Raw genomic sequence first — 23,408 nt, 5'->3', positions numbered from 1 at the left:
GCAGTTCATCCGGCACCAGTCAGACCATTATGTCAAAATTAAACTCAACTGGTGGAAACCCAGAGGCACTGACAACAGGGTGCACAGAAGATTCAAGGGCCAGATCTTGATGCCCAACAATGATAATGCAAGCAACAGGAAAACAAAGCACATGCTGCCCCAGTGTCTTCTGAAGTTCCTAGTCCACAATGTCAAGTGCAACAAACCTTACTGTGCAGAGATTGCTCACAACGCCTCCTCCAAGAACTACAAAGCCCCAGGGAAAGAGCAGCCCAGCTGGCCATCAGAGTCACCAAGCCCAATGCCAGGCTGCGCAGCCAAGAAAATGAACAGACAGCTTATGTGCACATTGTATTTGTATTAAAAATAAATAAATAAATAAAACTATCAAAAAATGTTAAAGTACTAACCTCTTGGAACAAAACATAGTGGTAAATCTTCATACCCTGAGATTAAGCAATGCTTCCTTAGATATGACACCAAAAGTGTAAGTGATAAAAGAAAAAATAGATAGGGGCGCCTCGATGGCTCAGTGGGTTAAGTGGCTGCCTTCAGCTCAGGTCATGATCCCAAAGTCCTGGGATCGAGCCCTGCTTGGGGCTCCCTGCTCAGAGGCGAGTCTGCTTCTCCCTCTCCCTCTGCCCCTCCCCCCCATTCCTGGTCTCTCTCTCTCTTTCTCTCTCAAATAAATAAAATCTTTAAAAAAAAAGAAAATAGATAAATTGGACTTCGTAAAACTAACACGTTTGTGCTTCAAAGGACATAACTAAGAAAGAAAAAACAGAATGGAGTTTTATAAAACATATGTCTGATAACTGACTTGTATCCAAAATATAAACAGAACTATTACAACTCAAAAAAGAAAACACAAATAACTCATAAATTTTAACAAAGAAGATATATGCTAGTGAATGAACACGTGAAAACATGCTCAGTATCATTAGCCATCAGGGAAATGCAAAGCAAAGGTATAATCAGATACCATTTCATGAGACATCTATAGGATGGCTATAGTCAAAGAAAGGTCGTAACAATCAACAGTGGGAATGTGGAGAAATTGGAACTTTCATACACTGCAGGTGGGAATGTAAAATGCAGTCACTCTGCCTGGCAGCTCTTCAAATAATTAACGATAGAATTACCATATGACTCAGCAATTCAACTCCTAGGTGCATACTCAAGAGAAATGAAAACATATGTCCACACAAATACTTATACCCAGGAGAACTGAAAATACAGTTGACCCTTGAACAACATGAGTTAGAACTACACATGTCCACTTATACATGGGTTTTTTATAAAACAGTACTGTAGATATATCTTCTCTTCCTTATGATTTTCATACTAACATTTTATTTTCTCTAACTTAATTATAAGAACATAGTATATAATATATATGTCATATAAAACATGTATTAATTGACTGTTCATGTTATTGATAAGGTTTCTGGTTAACAGCAGGCTAAGTTTTTGGAGAGTCAAAAGTTATATGCAAATTTTTGACCGTGCATGCATTTGGCACCCCTAACCCCCATGCTGTTCAAGGGTCAACTGCATATGTCCCCACAAAAAAACTTTCATTCGTGAAAGCATTATTCATAATAGCCCAAAAGTGGAAACAAACTAAACACCCATCCCCTGATGAATAGATAAATGTGGTATTACCCATACAATTAAATATTATTCAGCAATAAAAAGAAATGAAGAATAATGTCCCATTGTCTGGATATACCATAGTTTATTTAACCATTCACCCACTGCTGGACATCTTGATTGCAATGTGAATAAAGCTGCAATAAACAACTGGGTACAAGTTTTTAAGTGGACAACCGTTTAAAATTCCTTTGGGTAAATACCAGAGTGTGATTGCTAGATTGTATGGTAAGAGTATGTCTAGTTTTGTAAGAAACTGCTGAACTGTCCTCCGAAATGGCTGTATCATTTTGCATTCCCACCAGTAATGTATGGGAGTTCCTGTTGCTCCACATCTTTGTCAGCATTTGGTGTTGTCAGTGTTCTACATTTTGGCCAGTCTCATGGGCATGTGGTGGTATCTCAGTGTATTAATTTGAATTTCTCTGATAACATATGATGTGGAGCATCTGCTCATATGCTTATTTGCCATCTGTATTATCTTCTTTAGTGAGCTATTAGGATTTTTGGCACATTTTTTAATTGGGTGGTTTCTTTTCTTCTTCTCGAGTTTTAAGCATTCTCTGTATATTTTGAATAACAGTCCTTTATTGGATGTGTCCTTTACGAAGACTTTCTCCTAGTCTGTGGCTTGTCCTCTCATTCTTTTGATAGTGTCTTTTGCAGAGCATAAGTTTTTAATTTTAATGAATTCCACCTTATCAATTATTTCTTTCATGAATTGTGTCTTTGGTGTTGTATGTAAAAAGCCATCACTATACACAAGGTCATTCAGGTGTTCCCTATGTTATCCTCTACAAATTTTATACTTCTGTGTATTACATTTAGGTCTGTGATCCACTTTTAGCTAATTTTTGCAAAGGATGTATAGTCTGTGTCTAGCTTCAGTTTTCTACACGGGAATGTACAGTTGTTCCAGTACCATTTGTTGAAGAGACTATCTTTGCTCCCTTGTACTACCTTTGCTCCTTTGTCAAAGATCTATTTCTGGGCTCTCTATTCTGTTCCACTGATCTAATTGTATATTCTTTTGCCAGTACCACATTGTCTTGATTACTGTAGTCTGATAGTAGTAAATCTTGAAGTCAGGTAGCAACATGGCAGAAACTTGAATCATATTACTAAATAGAAGTCAATCTGAGAAGGCTACATACTATATGATTCCAACTGTATGACAGCCTAGGAAATGCAAAACCATGCAGATAACAAAAAGATCAGTGGATGCTGGGGGAATGGGGAGGGCAGAGATGAACAGGCAGAGCAGCGGGATTTTTAGGGCAGTGAAAATACTCTGTAATACAGATATTACAGTGATGGATATATGCCATCATATATTTATCAAAACCCACAGAAGGTATAAAACCAAGACTGAACCCTAAGGTAAACTATGAAGTCTGGTTGATAATGATGTGTCAATGTAACAAATGTACCACTCTGGTGAGTAACACTGAAAATGGGGGAGGCTATGCACGTGTGGGGATGGTGAAATCTCTGTATCTTCTGTTCAATTTTGCTGTGTGCTTAAAACTGCTCTAAAAAAATAAGTCTTTAAAAAAAATTTTTTTAAGATTTGTTTATTTTAAAGAGAGAGAGAGTTGGGCAGGGGGCAATGGAAGAGGGAGAGAAGCAGACTTTCCATTGAGCATGGAGCCCGATACAAGGCTCAATCTCACCACCCTGAGATCATGACCTGGGCCGAAACCAAGAGTCAGATGCTCAACCAACTAAGCCACCCAGGAGCCCCTAAAAAAATTTTTTTAAAAGAAGAACTGAGAGGGGTGCCTGGGTGGCTCAGTCGTTAAGCATCTGCCTTAGGCTCAGGTCATGATCCCGGGGTCCTGGGATCGAGCCCTGCATCGGGCTCCCTGCTTGGCAGGAAGCCTGCTTCTCCCTCTCCCACTCCCCCTGCTTGGTTCCCTCTCTCACTGTCTCTCTCTCTGTCAAAAAATAAATAAAATCTTAAAAATAAATAAATAAATAAAATAAAGAAGAACTGATAGATTCTACAACATAGATGAACTATGATTATCTATGTTCAGTAAAAGATACCAGTCACAAAAGACCACATATTCTATGAAGTCCAGAAAAAAACTATGAACACTCTCTCCAGAAAGACATGTAAGCACAGAAAATATTAAACATCACTTCAGGGATTTATTTGACTATCTTATAACTGATTAATGATCCTCTTAAAGTTCCATGAGCTTTCTGATTTATTTTTGCTTTATTTTTCATATACATAAACATATCATGAATTTTTTTAAAGATTTATTTATTTGAGAAAGAGAGACAGAGCGCATGGGGGAGGGGCAAAGGGAGAGAGAGCATCTCAAGCAGACTCCCCACTGGGCACAGAGCCCAATGCAGGGCTCGATCTCATGACCCTGAGATCATGAACTAAGCTGAAATCAAGAGTCGGACACTTTGAGCCACGAAGGCGCCCCAAACATATGAATTTAAGAGTACAGCCAGTGTGAGGTTCAGTGGGTAGGTTATTATGTGGTGAGGATAGGAAAATTACAAGTGATTTCACTGCACATATATTCACTGATTGTCCACTACGTACCAGGCACCTGCCCAGGCCATGAAATATCGTGGCAATATACAGATGGGAACCCAAAAGAACAGGGATAGATTTGACTTTAACTTGAACTGGGCTCAGATCTCACATTAACCTGCCAATCTCTCCTAATAAATATTACAAATTTGCTTCTAAACATTTTAAAAAGGAAACCTCCTCTTTCCAAAACTAAAAATAATTTTGCATTTTTAAGATCCTTTAAATTACTTTCTTGTAATTGTTATCAATCATTAACATAAATGAAGAACACACATAATAACACTAAGAAATAGCATTAGGATGGTAAGGAATTTTCCTTTTTGAAGTTAAAAACAGGCCACTGGAAAGAGTTACTCACTGCCTAATCCTTTGGTCTCTCCAGAGACTTCATATCTAACTTTCAATTTAAGCACACTGGAAATGACTGCTAATGACATCTATCGGTGTTTGTCTTTTGTTTTCTCCATCATACATGGGTTTTGAATTTCCACATCAGACAGCTGCTCAAGGCCACCGTTTCTACACAGGCAAATACAAAGGTGTCTCCTTTCTCGTACTGGCTGCGTTCCCTTTCCAGTTCTCTGTCAGCTCTCTTTACCTGATCCTTCCACCCTTTGGCACAAATTCCCATGATGCTTTCTCTGATGGACACAGCTGTCTCTACTTATTTTACAGCCCCATCATTGTATTCATACATAACTGAGGCACTCACAATTGTATTACAAAAGAGCTTTTCAAACTACATTAGAAATCAAATGCCTGCACCATCAAAACAATATCTTCATTAAGTGGAGAATTTGTCATTCTGTGTGGGCTCTGGTCCTAATTCTTCAAGAACCAGGCACCAATCACTGGAGAAAAACTATGTGGCACAGGTAAATGGGCTACAACAAATGCTATTCTCAGTATGCCTACTGCCTCTGCAACATCTTTTTAGTGCCCCAGGCAAACTGGCTTATGCACATGGGCTAGCCCAAATTCAGAGAAACACATAGAAACATGACTCGTTCCACCTGCTAAAAGTTTCAGTCTGTATAAAGGAAGTGGGGGGCGGGGGGAGATGCTGTAATTAAAGAAAAAGAAGCTTCTTTCAAGTTAGGAAATGGCTCATTTGCTCCTTGATTTTAAATATTAGGCTACGCGCAATTTTGTTCAATGTGTTGATATAAATCACTTTAGGTGAAGCTGTATCTCAGAGACAGAAAGCTAAATTCCTTCATACAAATATTTGCCAAATATCATCAATCTTACCAAGCCTATGTCACTCACATAAATCCAATCTCTAGGGTTTTCCAGTCAAGTAAAATAATATGTAACTAACAATGAGATACTTCTTAACAGAAGTACCCCACTATAGGTTGGGGTATTCAGAGATAAAGGGGTTGGGAAGAGCTGTTGTGGAATACTACAAGAACATGAGGAGAGAAATCACAAACTTGTGTTGTTGTTATTGCTGTTGAGGCTTTCTCAACTCTGTTTTTATGTAAACTATATATTCAAGTATAATAGACATCCAGAAGCACCCACATCAACAAAGTGAACATATACATACATAAGCAGTACCGAAAACAAACAAACAAACAAAACCCCAGGACGTTATAGAATCCCAAAAGCCTTCTCTCATATACCTTTCCAGCCCTCTTCTCCCAAGGCTACGAACTACCCTGCCTTCTGACAACTATACTAAACATTTGTCCTCAAAAGACATCGCTGGGTTCTAATACACAGTTTATCACACTTATTTCCATCTTTTATCCCCAGAAATGATAGTTGTGCTTTTACACTACCCCATTTTTCAACATTTTAAGTAACATACATTTCAGATTTAATGAAATACACACTAAATAAATGTTATGGCATCCCCAAATCATGAGAGCCATTTTATAAATACTATACTGAAAGAAGAGGAGATAATCCTAATGGATCAGGAATTACTAAAAATTCACTTCTGGGAACCTCATGCCACTTGACCAGGACTTACTAATAAAACTGTATGGCACTTATAAAGCACCTGAGTGACACTCATAAAGCATCCTTCCAGATCTCTTCTTCTTATCATGAACAATTCACAGAATACAAGAGAGCTTAATACTTTAATAACACTTATTTCAACTATTCAGTGGGTTCAGCAATGCAGAGGGAAGCATTTAGGACTACATGACAAAGATGTCCCAAAGGGGGCGCCTGGGTGGCTCAGTCGATTAAGCGTCTGCCTTCGGCTCAGGCCATGATCTCAGGGTCCTGGGATGGAGCCCCACATTGAGCCCCCGCATTGGGCTCCCTGCTCAGCGGGGAGTCTGCTTCTCCCTCTTTCCCCTGCCCCTGCTCATGTGCTCTCTCTCCCTCTCTCTCTGTCTCTCAAATTAAATAAATAAATAAATAAATAAGATGCCCCAAAGGATATCAACTAAAAAAGAAAGAACAAAGGCATTAAGAAAGAGACATAATGATTCACTCTCCCATTCATTTTTATCAAACTTCACTAATAGTTTGTACTTGCTAAAGTCTCATAAAACAGAAGCACCTATTCCCAAAAGGGGAAACACTCCAGATACTGGAGAGATACTTAAGAGCTGATGACTACAAACATATAATTGTCAAATTTCAGATTTTCTGGATTTACTCCAAAACAACATGTAGGAGAAACTTCACTCATATATGCATACATATATTCACTTCTTTAAATATCCACCAAACACCATTAATTTCCAGCTCAGACCTATATATCATTTTTCCTGGAGATCAGTACTGATCCTATATTAATAATTTTTTCCTCATCTGATGACTTTTAACAGAGTTGCACTACATTCTAAACCATTTTGGCTAACTAAACATTTTGGAAAAGTACCGCTGATGCTTTGAAACCAGAAAATCATTGTGATAAATGTTTTTCATCTACAGCAAATTGAGTTTTATTCTTACAAGAAGCAAAAATAAAGATCAGTAATATTTTTAAGTTAGTTAGAACATAATGGATATATTATACTTTCCATGTGAACCTTACTTCCTTCATCCAAATCAAGCTAGATAACTTTGCTCTCAAGATCACTGACTAGTGGCAGAAACAGAACAAGTAAACAGAAAATGTGTACAATAACAGAGGCAAAGATTACATGTTATAAAAGTATTCCCAAAGGGTGTTAAGTAATAAAAGAGGTTTGTAATCAAATAAATATGGGAAATATACAAATGCAGTAAATAAATTTAAGCAGGTTAAAATGCTAGTCACCATTGCCATTTTCCAATAGAAGGCAGCGTTTCCTTAGTATATGTGACCAAGGTACCCTGATTCCCACAGCATGTTGAAGGTCTAGTGTTCTGCCAACAGACTTTGGGAACTGTTATCTTTGGGGACTTAAAAGAAGGCGAGGTTTTGTTTTGTTTTTTTTTAAGATTTTATTTATTTATTTGACAGAGAGAGACACAGCAGAGGGAGTGTGAGAGGGAGAAGCAGGCTTCCCGCAGAGCAGGGAGCCCAATGTAGGGCTCAATCCCAGGACCTGGGATTATGACCTGAGCCAAAGGCACACACTTAACGACTGAGCCACCCAGGCACCCCAAGGCGAGGTTGTTTTAAGCTAAAAGTGTCAGGAAATAGTTCACATAAGAACTAATACAGACACTCAGCCGAGAAAGATATGCAGGATTAAGACATTCTGGGACAGGAGGGTAATGGTGTAAAGGCCAGTTCAGACAGGAAAACAAAGTGACAGTGCACTTGCAAAGAAATGAGAATAATGAATGGGGTTCAAAGTAAATGTAGTGTAAGCAGCATGAAAAGGAATTGTAGAAATAGTTTACAAGGATATTGGATATTGATAAAGAAGGTTTTTGTGTGTGAAAAACCTTGGTAGTTCGGATGGTAAGAAATGTCCATGATACATTTCCCTGTTGTCCCAGGACATTTCTAGTATACATGTTGACCAGACTTGATCAGTATTAAATTAAGTATGGCAGCTGTTCAAATCGAAAGACCTCAGTTTAGATGATAAATTATATATGGTCATTTGGAAATGATCTTTGGAAAGGTACAAATATAAAAGTCTGTCCATGAATTGATAATTGTTGAAACTAGGTAAGTACGTGGTGGTTCATTATACTACTATTTTCTTTAAATAACGGTATGTATTTCCCAAAATTAAAAAAAAAAAAAATTCTTAAACGACATTCATAGGAGATGAAATAGTATTTCTATGGCATTAGTAATTTAATAAAACACAATATTTTCACATCACTCAATGTTTATCAAATAAGAAAAATCATTAAAAATCAAAAACACATTTAACCATTTTAAGGTGACTAAAAATTCATCTTCTTTCTGTAAGAAACTGATAATTTCAAGCAAGAATGAAAACTAAGAATACATACTCTAGTCGTTCTTCTTTTGCTTAAAGATATTTTCATTCTTATTTCCACTATAAATGGTTTAATTGAGAAATTACAGTAAAATCTCAAGAATATATGAAATTTCCTTAATTTTGACAATGTGCCACTTTCTATACTGATTCTGCCAACTGATTCAAGAGTTTTATGTATTTGGGGTTTTTTTTTGTCAGACAGAAAATCTGTAAGTTCACCCAAGTTAGAACATTCCACAAACAAAATTCTTCTATTGCAAAATCTCAAATTGCAAAATACTTCTCCAGAAAATTGGCAAATATTGTCAATGTACAAAAAACAAAGCTTTTTAAAAGATAAATTGTATTTATAGCCTACAGTATCATAGGTTTTTAAATTCTTATATGTAGGTCCTTATTCAAAGGGTTACATGCACCCCAATGTTTATAAGCAGCATTATCAACAATAGCCAAATTCTGGAAAGAGCCCAAAGGTCCACTGACTGGTGAATGGATAAAAAGGATACACATACATACACACACACACACACACACACACACACAGGAATATTACTCAGCCATCAAAAAGAATGAAATCTTGCCGTTTGCAATGACATGGATGGAGCTAGAAAGTATTATACTAAGTGAAATAAGTCAGAGAAAGACAAATACCATATGATTTCACTCGTGTACGGAATTTAAAAAACAAAACAGATGAACATGAGGCGGGGGCAGGGGGAGGCAAGCCAAAAAACAGACTCTTAACCATAGAAAACAAACTGATGGTTACTGGAGGAGAGGTGAGCAGGGGGACGGGTTAAATGGGTGATGGGTATTAAGGAGGGCACTTGTGATGAGCACTGGGTGTTGTATGTAAGTGATGAATCACTAGATTGTACATCTGAAACTAACACTACACTATGTTAACTAACTGGAATTTAAATTAAAAACTTGAAGAAAAATGAAACAAATATATTTCATCACCTGTTAAATAACAGACACACATTAGCAGAAACAAATTTCACTCATTTGTAAGACGTATACAATTAAGGATATAAGGTATAACTACATCATTTTATGCAAAATTTTATTAGACCATCTAAGCTTAAAAGTTACTATTATCATATATAATTTTGCTCATTTTCTCAAATAAAACATAGTACTCTGAAAGGTCTATTCTCATTCTAGTGTATCAAAAATATTACAAAGCCCGTGTCCTTCAAATCTAATTATAAATTCAATAAATAAATCTAGTGATTTTATGCTAAGTGAAACAAGTCAGTCAGAGAAGAACAAATATCATATGATTTCACTCATATGTGGAATTTAAGAAACAAAACAAATGATCAAAGAAAAGAGACCAAAAAAAAGACTTAAATACAGAGAACAAACTGGGAGAGGGGAGGAGGATGGGTGAAATAGGTGAAGGGGATGAAGAGTGCACTTATTGTGATGAGCACTGAGTCATGTATAGGATTGTTGTATTATTATATTGTAAAGCTAAAACTAATATAACACTGTATGTTAATTATACTTGAATTTAAAATTTTTTTAAAAATCTAATGATTTTAAATTGTTCCTTTAAAATAAAGCTTATTTCTTCTTTTTCTTTTTTTTTTTTCCAAAGATTTTATTTATTTATTTGACAGAGAGAGACACAGCGAGAGAGGAAACACAAGCAGGGGGAGTGGGAGAGGGAGAAGCAGGCTTCCCGCCGAGCAGGGAGCCCGATGTGGGGCTCGATCCCAGGACCCTGGAATCATGACCTGAGCCGAAGGCAGGAGCTTAACGACTGAGCCACCCAGGCGCCCCTTATTTTTTCTTTTAAAATTCTATCCTGAGCGGCCCTCTTGGCACAGTGGGCAGCGCGTCAGTCTCATAAAATTCTATCCTGGGTTTTAACTACTGAAAATCCACATTTTTTTTACTTATTTATTAAAAAAAATCTACATCATAAATATGCTCTATAAAACAAAGACTTCTATTATTAACTTATTTATATGTATTAACTTCTCTTTAGTCACTGTAACAACTGACTTTATACCCAACATTATTACAAAGAAAGAAACAGGTCTATTGACAAGTACGATATTACTTTCAGCCTAATGTTTAAATAAGGTTTAAACTTCAAAACATACATTGCCACTTAAATAAACTATCTTAACAAATAATGACTGGGATGTTTTTCCTCCAATTTTACACTCAGCTCAGGCAGCAAAAGCTATCATTACGTTTTAAAAAGAAAAAAGAAAGTAACTCTAGGCTCCTAACCTTATTTTAAAAGGGAAAAGCAGCTACCAAGGAATACAGACTCTAAGTGTAAAATTAATACAGAGTCACAACAGAGATATCTGACTCTGCAGAAGCCAAGACACGCATATCTTTGATAAATGATGATGGGCAGAAGACCACTGATAAAATGTAGGATAAACACACTCAGAAAAACCTGGAATCTGAATCTGGCTGAGATGTTCATACTCTGTCCTGATTCACTGCTCTGCAGCCCACATACATAGAGGTAATAGAAAGATTCACACATGGTTCCTTAGATACATTCTATTTCTCTAATTCTTTTAATTATAATAATGAGTAATATAAATATAGTGTAATATATTAATGCATAAGACCTGTATAAGAAGAATATGCTAAAACAGGCCATGAAATATCCAAAGGTGCCCATATTATGTATAAAATACATTTGTGAATGAAGATGCTATTAACAAAAATATGCTCCTCAAAAACTTTTTTAATTTCTTTACAATATAAGATCCTGCCTAATGATCTATATTTAATAATTATTAACCATAAATAAATTTCTGAGTATCATAAAGTCAATGATAGCTGTATTAATGTACTCATTTGTTCAAGAAATATTTAATGAGAGCCCACACTGTGCTAGTTCAATGTCCCAGGGGCTAGAGATATGAATGGTATACATTAGGGTTTGTGAGAAAACAAAAAATATCTCAATGAACATGATCTCCATTATTATCTTTGTAGATCTCCAAGAGACAATTATAAGGTCAAGAAGACAAATTGTCATAATTCTTCTTCCTAGTCTACCAAATTATAAAATATGCATTATAATGAATATATATATTATATATATATAACATTATGTGTTATATATCATATATAATGTATGCAATTACACATAAATGATAATGTATTAGTTCTATCTCAGGAACATGACCTGTTATCAGAAAGGATAATGTCTATTACCCAGGGCTTAATACATAGTAGATATTAGGTAAACACCTAATGAATAAGTATGTAAATAGTTGTGATATTTCAAGATCGACAACAATATGAGTTGGATTCCCTAGTTATAAAAAAACTGAAATCTGTTCCAACAAAACTATCTCTACAGCACATGCATAATCAGACTCTGAAAAAAACAGCTAGAGCTTTGATGGAGAATAATAGAAGTTAACATCCAAGAATGAAAACTACTGTTTTGCTAGTGTGTAGTGAAAAACAAATTCTAGTATTATGTGCTGCCGAAGCGAGCACGAAAAAAAATTCTAACTCCAGACTTTCTTTGGACTCCGCTCCTGCTGGAATCTCCACCCTGTTGGCCTGCCCTACAAATCTGGGACTTGCCAGCCCCTACAACTGCATGAACCAATTCCTTTCAGAAAAAGAACCAATCGCCCAATCAGTGAGTATGTATGCGGCTCCAGATTCCTGCACTTTCAAACAGTACTGGAAGTCATGGGAGGTGGAGTAAGAAGGAGGGAGAGAAAGAAAGACACTGGCACATTTCTCTAAGTTTCAAATCCCTCATGTATGATAATCCATCATCTCTTCAAGTATGTTATGTTAATGAAGTAACTCAACAACAGCTTTGAAAGTATGACATGGCTACATGAACCTAAATTAATCACAATTACTCAAGGAGAATATGTAAGGAGAAACTGAGGCAACACAGCACAAGCTTGCTCAATAACAGGAAAAAAATGTGTTGTGGGTTGTAAATACATACCATAAAATGAGAGTAGTAAGTAAGAGACCCACAAAAACACAGAAATATCATAACAATTGAATAACCACGAAATATTGATGTTACGATTACAATAAGTTTGCTGATTCTATCAAATAGCATAAACTCAAAAGTGTATTATAAGAAATAAACCAAGTTGATACATACTTGTGACAAAAAATTTTTTGGTGAAAGTACAGCTATCAAAGGCAGCAATTTTCTCCTGCAAGACTACAACAAGGATCCTAAAATTAGAGGGAAAAAAACAACAAAAATGTGAATGTGAAATTCTGTAAATTAAATCATTAAATTTAAAGAAGTATCTACCAATGCAATTTAGGCAAGAAACATCAGCCTCTTAAAATGTAAAAGTACAACCACAAAATACTTACTGTAATCAAGAGAGACATGAATAGAAGAAGAAAAGTAACAGAACAAACTACAGCTCAAAACATTATTTTCCTCTAAATAAAATTTTATTTACATTCATTATAAATCAAATAAATCTATCTTCATTAGGAAGGTACGAAATCAATAAACTGCTGGCTATTTACTAAAAGTGTTTTTCCAGTGCTGGCTCAAAGTCATGGAATTAAACGCAAAATGGATTTATGTAACCTGTCACTTAAAATGATTGCTGAATTTCCCAACACAAGAGCGAAAGAAAGAAAGAAAGTAAACTCAGACAACTGTTATTCAGTATAATTGAGTCATTTCTGATTGACTCAATATATTAAAATTTAAGCAGGATATGTATGAACTATATTTCTCCCAAAGCCCAAGATTTATAAAAAATTAGGAAGTTAGTTATAAAATATTTTATAACCAAAATTTCTAAAATACATCCAAAATGAAGTTATTTTATAAATTAATATTTTGAGTACTTCTCTTTGTATAACATTAATGTAAAGACCCAAATTTCAAAGTTATTTTAATAATCAAATAAAAGATTATAATTGTTACATATTTAACATACTCAGGGTATTTTTCCAAATTTGGGGGAGGTAAATCTGAGTAACAGATGTTAAGGATGAGTGGGAAAAAAGAAAATGTTGTCTTTAACATGCATGCTTTGTTAATCTTGTTCATTTGCTAATGCAGAACAAAATCCTTAACACAGCTGACAACACAAAATAAATGATTCTGTCATGGCACTTAACATAAGAAACCAACCAATCAGCAGACCCAGGTTAAAAGGCTTAGCGAATCCATAATAAGAAGGTGACAAACTCAAATGAGAGAAAATGCAGAGAGACAAACAAATATGAAAAGGTTTTCTTATAATCAAGCAGCCCCTCCCCATAATATAGTAACATACAAAATCATTTCCACAAAGACGGTTTAATTTATTACGAATATTGCTAAGTCCAGAAGACTGTACCTTATAGCTGATTTGCAAAAACAAATGAAGAATTAACCAGGGAGAATCAGAGCTGACATTTTATAGAGCAAAATCTAAGCAGTATCCTGACATCCACACAATAACTTTTCCTCTAACCTTTACCACATCTGAACTCATGCAACTTCTAAATGGAAAATCAATGTTTTAAAATTACATAATGTATCCAAATCAACAGATTTTTTTTGTTGTTGGAACATATCTTCAATGGTTTTTCTTTATGAACCTTAGCTACATCAACCAAATTTCCAGAGAATTTCATAATCACTTTTCATTAATGACATCTCATTTCATAAATCACTTTTATCTGCTTTTACCCCTACTCAGAAGTTTCACAATCATAATCACCTATGATGAGCACACAGATGACTATGAAAAGATTAACTGTATTAATTTTCAAGGTAATTTATATATGTTAAGATATTAAATGTGCTTATTATTTCACAGCTAAAATTAAAAGCAACAAACACAAAAATATTTGTTGTAAGAAAAGTTGACCTAACTGCATCATCTAGAAACACAGTACTTGGAACAAGCGCAGATTTACTGTAACAGCTTAAAAAAATAATGCAAGAAATACTTTTTTAAAATTTTAACTGCATTGTGTTTTTCTGTTTTCTAATATATTTGTGTATATGTAATACAGGTAAATTATGACCTAAAAATCGTATTTGTACTTAATCTCCCTTTTCAAGTGTGTTCAATTTTCTGTTTGGCTAAATATGTACGTAATCTATTTTGTGGGAGCACAAAGGACACTTGAAGAAGAGCTTTCATTATATTTTCCCAGGTTAAATATATTACCCACTGGATCCACCCATTCAATAATATTGATTTTGAATAATTTGATGTGTCATTGGATAATTACATTATCCCAGCAATAATATTTCTGTTTCCTATAATTTTGAGTTTGATATTATTTGAAGTATAAATATGCATAATAATTAGATCTCCACTATGAACTGCACACTATCACTGAACAGCTTTTCTTTGTCCTATTTCATGTTTTTGTACTTGAATTCAAAGATGTTTATCATTAGTATCAAACCCCACATGTTCTTGTAGTTTGTATTTGTCAGGTATGTCTTTACCCTCTTTCTATAGTAAAGCTTTCTGAGTCATTCCTTGAATCTCTTTAAAATCTAACCCGAGAGACTTTTATTACAAAATTTATTTTATATTGACACAGCATAAATTACTGTGTTTTCCATGTTCCATGTGTTTGCTTTTTGATGAGATGTAAGATTTACAGTTTCCATCCATGACCTCGATCAAGACATTTACCATTGCAGGGCTGCAGTTTTCTCAAATGTAGAAGGAAGTATTGAGTAATAGCAGATCCTTAAAGCCCCTATCTCCGCTAATGTTCAATGGCTATAAATTAATTCTGCATTATCGTTAGGTCAGGTTCAACCCAGATCTGAATTTTCCTAGAGATATCAACAAAATAGATTTTAAAGAAGGAAAATCTATCTAGTCCATGTTTTAGCTCTACTGTGAAATAACAATATTTAAAAGTCATTTTTATTGTTCAGAATATGCTTCATTTTGATGAATGCTAATAGGAAAGTTATATTGCATATCATAAACCACAGAAGCACAAACATTCTATCTATTAAAAATTTATGTTATACATGTAAAAAAGTTCTTCAAAGCAATATTTAATCTTTGTACATTTGCTCAGATACTTTTTATTCTTTTCCATTTCAGTTTTTAAATGCTAGTTATGACTCACTAAACTTAATACACTCATGGGTCAAGACTGGAAGTTTAAAAACATTCATTCAGAAATCTTAACAGTTACTCCATTTGGCAGAATTCAGAAGGTATTTTGTGACTTCTTTACAAGATAAGTCAACGATGGTAAATAATACTAGTAGAGCTCTACCTGCCCAGGAGGTATCTTACCTTGAACAAGAATCACAGGAAGAAATTCTTACCGTTTGTTGCAATGGAGATCATAGATAGGTGTTTTAAACTGAATAGACTTGACCATCTCCCCAGTACGAAGTGAATAGAGATCTACACAACAGTAAGGTGGACTTGTGCTAAAAAAAAAAAAAAAGAGAGAGAGACAAAAGCCATTATTTTTTAAAATGTGGGAGGGCCAGTAAACTCTACATTTTCAATGATTCATTATATACTATACAGTGGTTAACTGAACATAACAAAAAAAATTAATGAAAATTTTAAAAAGAACATGAATTATTCATATGATATGAATAAAATACATGGATGATCAATAAAAAACTCTACATTTTCTTATTAACATGACATAAAACCCCTAATTAACAAGGAAATTGATATGAACTATTAAAAAAAAATCATAATATATCCCAATTAACTCATTTCAGAAATGCAAAATTTGGGAAAAAGAAAATGAAACTCACTCACCAAATTATTACTATAGAAAAGAAAAAAAATCATGAGATTTTTAATAAATCTTAATAAAGGCAAAGAAGTATTTGATACTTAAAAAACTGTTCACCATAAGAAACATTTCATTAATCTGATCAAGTACAGCAACCTTAAAACTAATAAAAAACTATCAATCATATGTAATGGTAAAACACTGAAAATCGTCACCCTAAAATCAGGAACTAGACAAGAATACTCATTATCAAACCACATATACTCAACATAGTATGGAAGGTCTTGTGCATAAGGCAAGAAAATAAATTACTATATGGAAGAAATAAAGCTGTCATTATTTGCCAAGAACTTGAGTGTAAGTATAAAACTCAGTAATACAAATATGTATGTCCAAATATACATAAGACAACCCCATAACAGGGGTGCCTGGGTGGCTCAGTTCGTTAAATGAGTCATGCCTTCGGCTCAGGTCATGATCCCAGGGTCCTGGGATGGAGCCCCACATGAGGCTCCCTGCTCAGCAGGGAGTCTGCTTCTCCCTCTGCCCCTCCCCCCATTCATGCTTGTGCTTTCTCTCTCTCTCTCTCTCTGAAATAAATAAAATCTTTAAAAAAAAAAAGACAACCTCACAATAAAGATGAACCATTAATATATGGATTGTTAATATGGGTTGTTAATTAACTGATATATCAATTTACCCGGGTCACTAATACAACAGCACCTGTATTTTTATAAATTAAGCACAAACCATTATAAAGTGAAATTTTAAAATATACATGTTGAATATGTGAATATACTGAATATCTTGGAATAAATCTAAGACTTTGACATATTTACACAAAAAGAAACAAAACAAAACAAAGCAAAATAAACTGAAGTATATACCATAGGCTGACAGACTTTCTAAACTGATACAGTTCTACCCTAATAAAAAATCGAAGAATGAGACCTCATTCTAAAATGTATATAAATATGCATTCCACATGATCAGACTTATATTGGAAAGGTACAGTAATTAAGACACTGGGTTCTTGACACTAGAACAGATAAAGAGATTGATGTTTCCATCTTAACAAAGTAGGAAAAGGAGAGCAAGTTAAATCCAATAGAAGTACAATGAGGGAACTAATAATACAATATGAAATGGAATGAAAGTGGAGTAAGCAAAAGAAAAAAATCTATGGAACTAAAACCTCGTTTTCTGAAACCAATCTAAACCAATCTATAAAGAAACAATCTGAATATCCCAGTATCTATAAAAGAAACTGAACTCATAATTTAAAACTTCTCACAGTGAAATCCTCAAAAATGGCTTCATTTATAAATTCTATCCATCATTTAAACAAAAATGTTTAGATACCCTACTAAATAAAAACTTAAAAAAATAAGTAAAAATAGAACTATCATCCAGCAATTCCACCTCTGGGTACTTATAAAAAAAAAAAAAACACTCAAAAAGATGCACTATGCACTGCCATGTTCATTGCAGCACTATTTACAACAGCTAAGACATGGACGCAACCTGTGTCCATCAATGGATACGTGGATAGAGAAAATGTGTTAGATACAGATATAGATATGCAATGGAATATTATTCAGGCATCTTATATTAAAAAAAAAAAGGAAATCTTGTCGTTTGTGATATGGATAGACCTTGAGGGCATTATGCTGAATGAAATAAATCAGACAAAGACAAATACTGTATGAACTCACTTATATGCAGAATTTTAAAAAACAGAAAACCTGAACTCTTCAATACAGAGAACAGACTGGGAGTTGCCAAAGGTAAGGGTAATGCAAAATGGGAAAAGATGGTCAAAAGGAACAAACATCCAATTATAAGATTAACAAGTCCTGCAGATGTAATGTACAGCATGGTGACTAGAGTTAACAATCCTGCATTATATATTTAAAAGTTGCTAAGAGAGTAGATCTTAAAAGTTCTCACCAAGAAAAAAAAAAAATGGTAACTATGTGGTGACGAATGTTAACTAGACTTACTGTGGTGATCATTTTGCAATATATACAAATATCAAATCATTGTATTATATACCTGAAACTAACATAATGTCATAGGGCAATTATATCTCAATTTAAGGGAAAAAAGGTATTATGATACTGGTCTGAGCACAGACATATAGGTCAAGGGAACAGAAAAGAGAGTCCATAAATAAACTCACACATATGGCCAAATGATTCTCATCAAAGGTACCATATAATTAAGTGATGAAAGAACAGTGTTTGAACAAATGTTGTTTTTAAAAATTAGATATTTGCATGGAAGGATTTAAAATTTCCCCTAACTTATATACAAAAATTAACTCAAAATAGATCACAGTCCAAGAAGATAAGAACCAAACATAAGGACCAAATAGTTTCTAGAACAAAATTTAGGTAAAAATTGCTTAAACAAGAAAAAGAAAGCATGAACACAGACATAACTGACAACCCAAAATTATCAAAATTGACAACTTTTATTTTTTAATATAGATATTTAAAAATGAACAAGCAAGGGCGCCTGGGTGGCTCAGTTGGTTAAGCGCCTGCCTTCAGCTCAGGTCATGATCCCAGGGTCCTGGGATCGAGTCCCACATCGGGCTCCCTGCTCTGCGGGGAGCCTGCTTCTCCCTCTCCCACTCCCCCTGCTTGTGTTCCCTCTCTCGCTGTGTCTCTCTCTGTCAAATAAATAAATAAAATCTTTAAAAAAAAAAAATGAACAAGCAAGTCCCATATTGTGAGAAAATATTTTCAAAAGATGTATCTGACAAAGGGTTTGTATCCAGAACATAAAAAAGAACTCTTATCACTCAATAATAATGATACATACAACGCATGTTTTAATGGCCATAATATGTTGCAAGACACTATACCAAAATATACAGATAGCAACTAAGCACTTGAAAAGATGAAGTGAAATGCAAATTAAAACCACTAAACCACTAAGGGATACCACTACACTCACTAGAATGGCTAAAATTTAAAAGACTGGTAATACAAGAATGCAAAGTAATTAAAATGTCATACATTCCTGTTGGGAATGCAAAATGGTACAGTCACTTTGAAAAATAGTTTAGCAGCTTTTATACATTAAACATACGCTTACCATATGTCACATCTAGGTAATTTGTTATTCATAATAAGACAACACTTAATGTAGATCAATAGGTGAATGGATAAATAGACTGTGATATACTGAAGCAACGGAATATTACTCAGCAATTTTAAAGAACGAGCTATCCATACAACAACATAAATGAATCTCAAAACCATTATGAAGTGGAAAAAGGCCAGATACAGAAGTCTATATACTGCATGAGTCCCTTTCCATGAAAAGGTAGAAAGGGAAAACTATAATTATAGGAAGCAGATCAGTGGTTGCCACGGGGCAGGGAAAGAGGGAAGTGCCATGAAAAAATGTAGTAGATGATGGCAACATTGCTGTATCTTGATTATGGAGGGTCCTTACAACACAACTGTATACAACTGGCCAAACTGGAGGTGGGGGAGAACCTAATTAAAACCTGAACTTCAATCTCTAAAACTGACACAAGGCAAAAATTCTTTTCTTAATGTTCCCAAGTAATTAATCCAGTCCTCTGCTGAGAAGCAATGAGTTAATAATGAATGAAATCTAACATTTTGCCAGACCAACTGGGAAGAAAAAAACAGCCTGTCACCTTCAATTAGCAGCTCATTATAGCAACAGTACACTAGAAACTTGAATTCTGATCATTTCACTGGCATCCATACAATGTCACAACTGAGATTCTTCCTGCACAAAACTTTCAATAGAAGTGTCGAGTTGACCGAACGAGGCTTGGTAGAATTGAAAAATCTATTTATATATGGAAAAAAAGCTCTTATTCAATGCCTAACAGAAAAAGATAATTCTTTTAAAACCAGAGTTTTCAGAAAGTCACACATCCATAAAGGAGTCATGCTACTTGCCAATAGCACAGTTATGTACACGCCTGACATACCCTTTTGTTTTTCTCTCTTTTTAAAAGCCTTGACTATTTCCCTGGGACACAGCAAGACAATCTTAATTTTCCTCATGGATAGGCTGATGAGAAAGCTTTCCATAACATCAGCAGTATGCATGCCCCATAACAGAAAGGATACGTGTTAAACTAAAACTAAAATATACAGACATGAAATAAGCTTTTACTTTGCACTCTAATATGCACCAGATAGTGCCACAAGAAAGTTGTACAGAGAATGAGTCTTCATTAGATCTCCAGAACTCAAATGGGTTAACATTTTTACAGGTTTGTATCTGACATTAAACATAAAGCTATCACTTAACTTTACAATAAACCTGATTAATTCCTTAAGAAAAAAAGTTCCACGTAGAAATGTTGAGAGCCAAATTTAAAATGTAACTAAATATATTGCAAGCAAACACCAGAGGTTGGAGAGAAAGGGGGAATGATGTAATCTGTATTCTTAAATGGTTGGTTCAGGAAGTCTAACTTGTGGCCCCGGCACCTCTGTCTTTCCAATACATAGGTATCAACATGCATAGTATAAAATTCTGTTGTACTTTTCATGATAAATATAAAAAGAAATAAACACAAATGGTCCTTAACTGACCTTCTCTTTACCTAAGTAGCTTGTTTTATGGTGAGTAACCAAGAACATAAGCTGAAAAATTTTGTATCAGAATAATCTGTTACCTATTGTACCCACAACCTATACCCATAAGGGAAATTATTAAGCTTTTCTTAGGGAGGGAAAACTCTTCCCACAGCCAATAGGACAGTATTTACACAGTTCAATCATTTCAGTGAAGAGTGTTGATGAGAACTATTTGAAGGGCAAATTTTTAAAAAAGTTTCCATTATTGAAAATGCAATGGTTAAATTAAGCAGCAAGGAACTATAAAACAAAATAGATTTCTTAAAAGAAAAAATATTGAATATATTATAAATATAGAAGATAAACAAGAAAACACTAAACATTTCCATCTAAATACCTTGCCTACTTCAGTATTTCTTACTTTCTCTGTCATAATTTTCATCACATTAAAAAATATTGTTAATATAAATATATTTAATAACAATTTTTTATTTTTAGAGCAGTTTTTGCTTCACAGCAAAATTGAGTAGAAGATACAGAGATTTTCCATATACCCCTCCCACCATTCATGCATAGACTACCCTTTATGAACATCCCCCATCAGAATGGAATGTTTGCTATAACTGATGAACTTACAATGACATATAATCACCCAAAGTCCACAGCTTACATAAGGGTTCACTCTTGGTGTTGTACATTCTATGGGTTTGGATAAATTTATAATGACACATATCCAACATTATAGTATCATAAAGAATAAACTCATTACCCTAAAATTCCTGTATGCTTTGCCTATTCATCCTTCCTTCAACCACCCTGGCAAACACTGATCTTTTTACTATCTCCAGTTTTGCCTTTACCAGAGTAGAGCTGAAATCATAGAGGATGTAGTCTTTTCAGACTGACTTCTTTCACTTAGCAATACGCATTTAATTTTCCTCCATTTCTTTTTATGCTTGATAGCTCATTTTAGTCCTGATTAACATTCCATTACCTGGATGTACCACAGTTTATCTATTTATCTACTGAAGGATATCCTGATTGTTCCATGTTCTAGCAATTATAAATAAAGCTAATATAAACACCTGAGTGCACTTTTTGTGCAAATATAAATTTTCAACTCCTTTGGGTAAATACCAAGCAAGGGAATTTCATGAATCATATGGCAAGAGTTTAGCTTTGTATGAAATTGCCAAAATGTCTATCAAAGTGGTTTTACTATTTTGCATTCCTACCAGAAATGAATGAGAGTTCCTGTTGCTCCACAACCTTACCAGCATTTGACGGTATCAGTTTTCTGGATTTTGGCCATTCTAATAGGTGTGTAGTGGTATCTGATTGTTGTTTTAATTTGAATTTCCCTGATGATATAAGATATGGAGCATATTTTCATATGCTCAGTTGACATCTTTTGCCCAATTTTTAATCAGGTTTTTCACTTTCTTATTGTTGGGTTTTAAGAGGTCTCTATATATTTTGGATAACTGTCCTTTGTCAGATATGTATTTTCCAAGTGTTTTCTCCCAGTCTGTGTTTCATATTCTCATTCTACTGACAGTGTTTTTGAAGAGCAGAAATATTTTAGTGATATCCAACTTTTGTTCAGAAAATTGAACCTGTGAAGTACAGGATAAACCTCAGAAACATTTCCAGAATGAAGAGGAAATGAATAAAAGGGATGAAATGGAAAAGAGCAGATAAAAAGAACTAAACATAGAGATTCAATTAATGGAAATACATATATTTTTTTAATTTTATTATGTTATGTTAGTCACCATACATTATTAGTTTTTGATGTAGTGATCTACGATCCATTGTCTTCATATAACACCCAGTGCTCCATGCAGTATGTGCCCTCCTTAATACCCATCACTGGGCTAACCAATCCCCCCTCCCCCCTCCCCTCTAAAACCCTGTTTGTTTCTCAGAGTCCATAGTCTCTCATGGTTCATCTCTCCCTCCAATTCCCCCCCCCCCATTTTTCCCTTCCTTCTCCTAATGTCCTCCATGCTATTCCTTATGCTCCACAAATAAGTGAAACCATATGATAATTGACTTTCTCTGCTTGACTTATTTCACTTAGCATAATCTCTTCCAGTCCCATTCATGTTGATGTAAAAGTTGGGTATTCATCTTTTCTGATGGCTGAGTAATATTCCATTGTATATATGGACCACATCTTCTTTTTTTTTTTTATTCTTATGTTAATCCCCATACATTACATCATTAGTTTTAGATGAAGTGTTCCATGATTCATTGTTTGTGCATAACACCCAGTGCTCCATGCAGAATGTGCCCTCCTCAATACCCACCACCAGGCTAACCCATCCTCCCACCCCCCTCCCCTCTAGAACCCTGTTTGTTTTTCAGAGTCCATCGTCTCTCATGGTTCGTCTACCCCTCCGATTTCCCCCGCTTCATTCTTCCCCTCCTGCTACGTTCTTCTTTTTTTTTTCTTAACATATATTGCATTATTTGTTTCAGAGGTACAGATCTGAGATTCAACAGTCTTGCACAATTCACAGC

General features: G+C 34.7%; 1 protein-coding gene across 1 annotated transcript in view; it reads right to left on the bottom strand.

Moving 5' to 3' along the window:
* The window catches only part of BCAS3 (BCAS3 microtubule associated cell migration factor), a 602,596-nt gene that overhangs the window by 450,059 nt on the left and 129,129 nt on the right, over nt 1-23,408 (bottom strand). Inside the window, exons 8-9 of the mRNA XM_044921944.1 lie at nt 15,872-15,979; nt 12,701-12,777 (exon numbers count right to left, since the gene is read on the bottom strand). Coding sequence (XP_044777879.1) covers nt 12,701-12,777; nt 15,872-15,979 — 185 coding nt within the window. The remainder of the gene's footprint in view (nt 1-12,700; nt 12,778-15,871; nt 15,980-23,408) is intronic.

Source organism: Neomonachus schauinslandi, chromosome 15, assembly GCF_002201575.2.
Source record: "Neomonachus schauinslandi chromosome 15, ASM220157v2, whole genome shotgun sequence".
NCBI lineage: Eukaryota > Metazoa > Chordata > Mammalia > Carnivora > Phocidae > Neomonachus > Neomonachus schauinslandi.
This window is presented reverse-complemented; position numbering and strand designations above follow the sequence as displayed.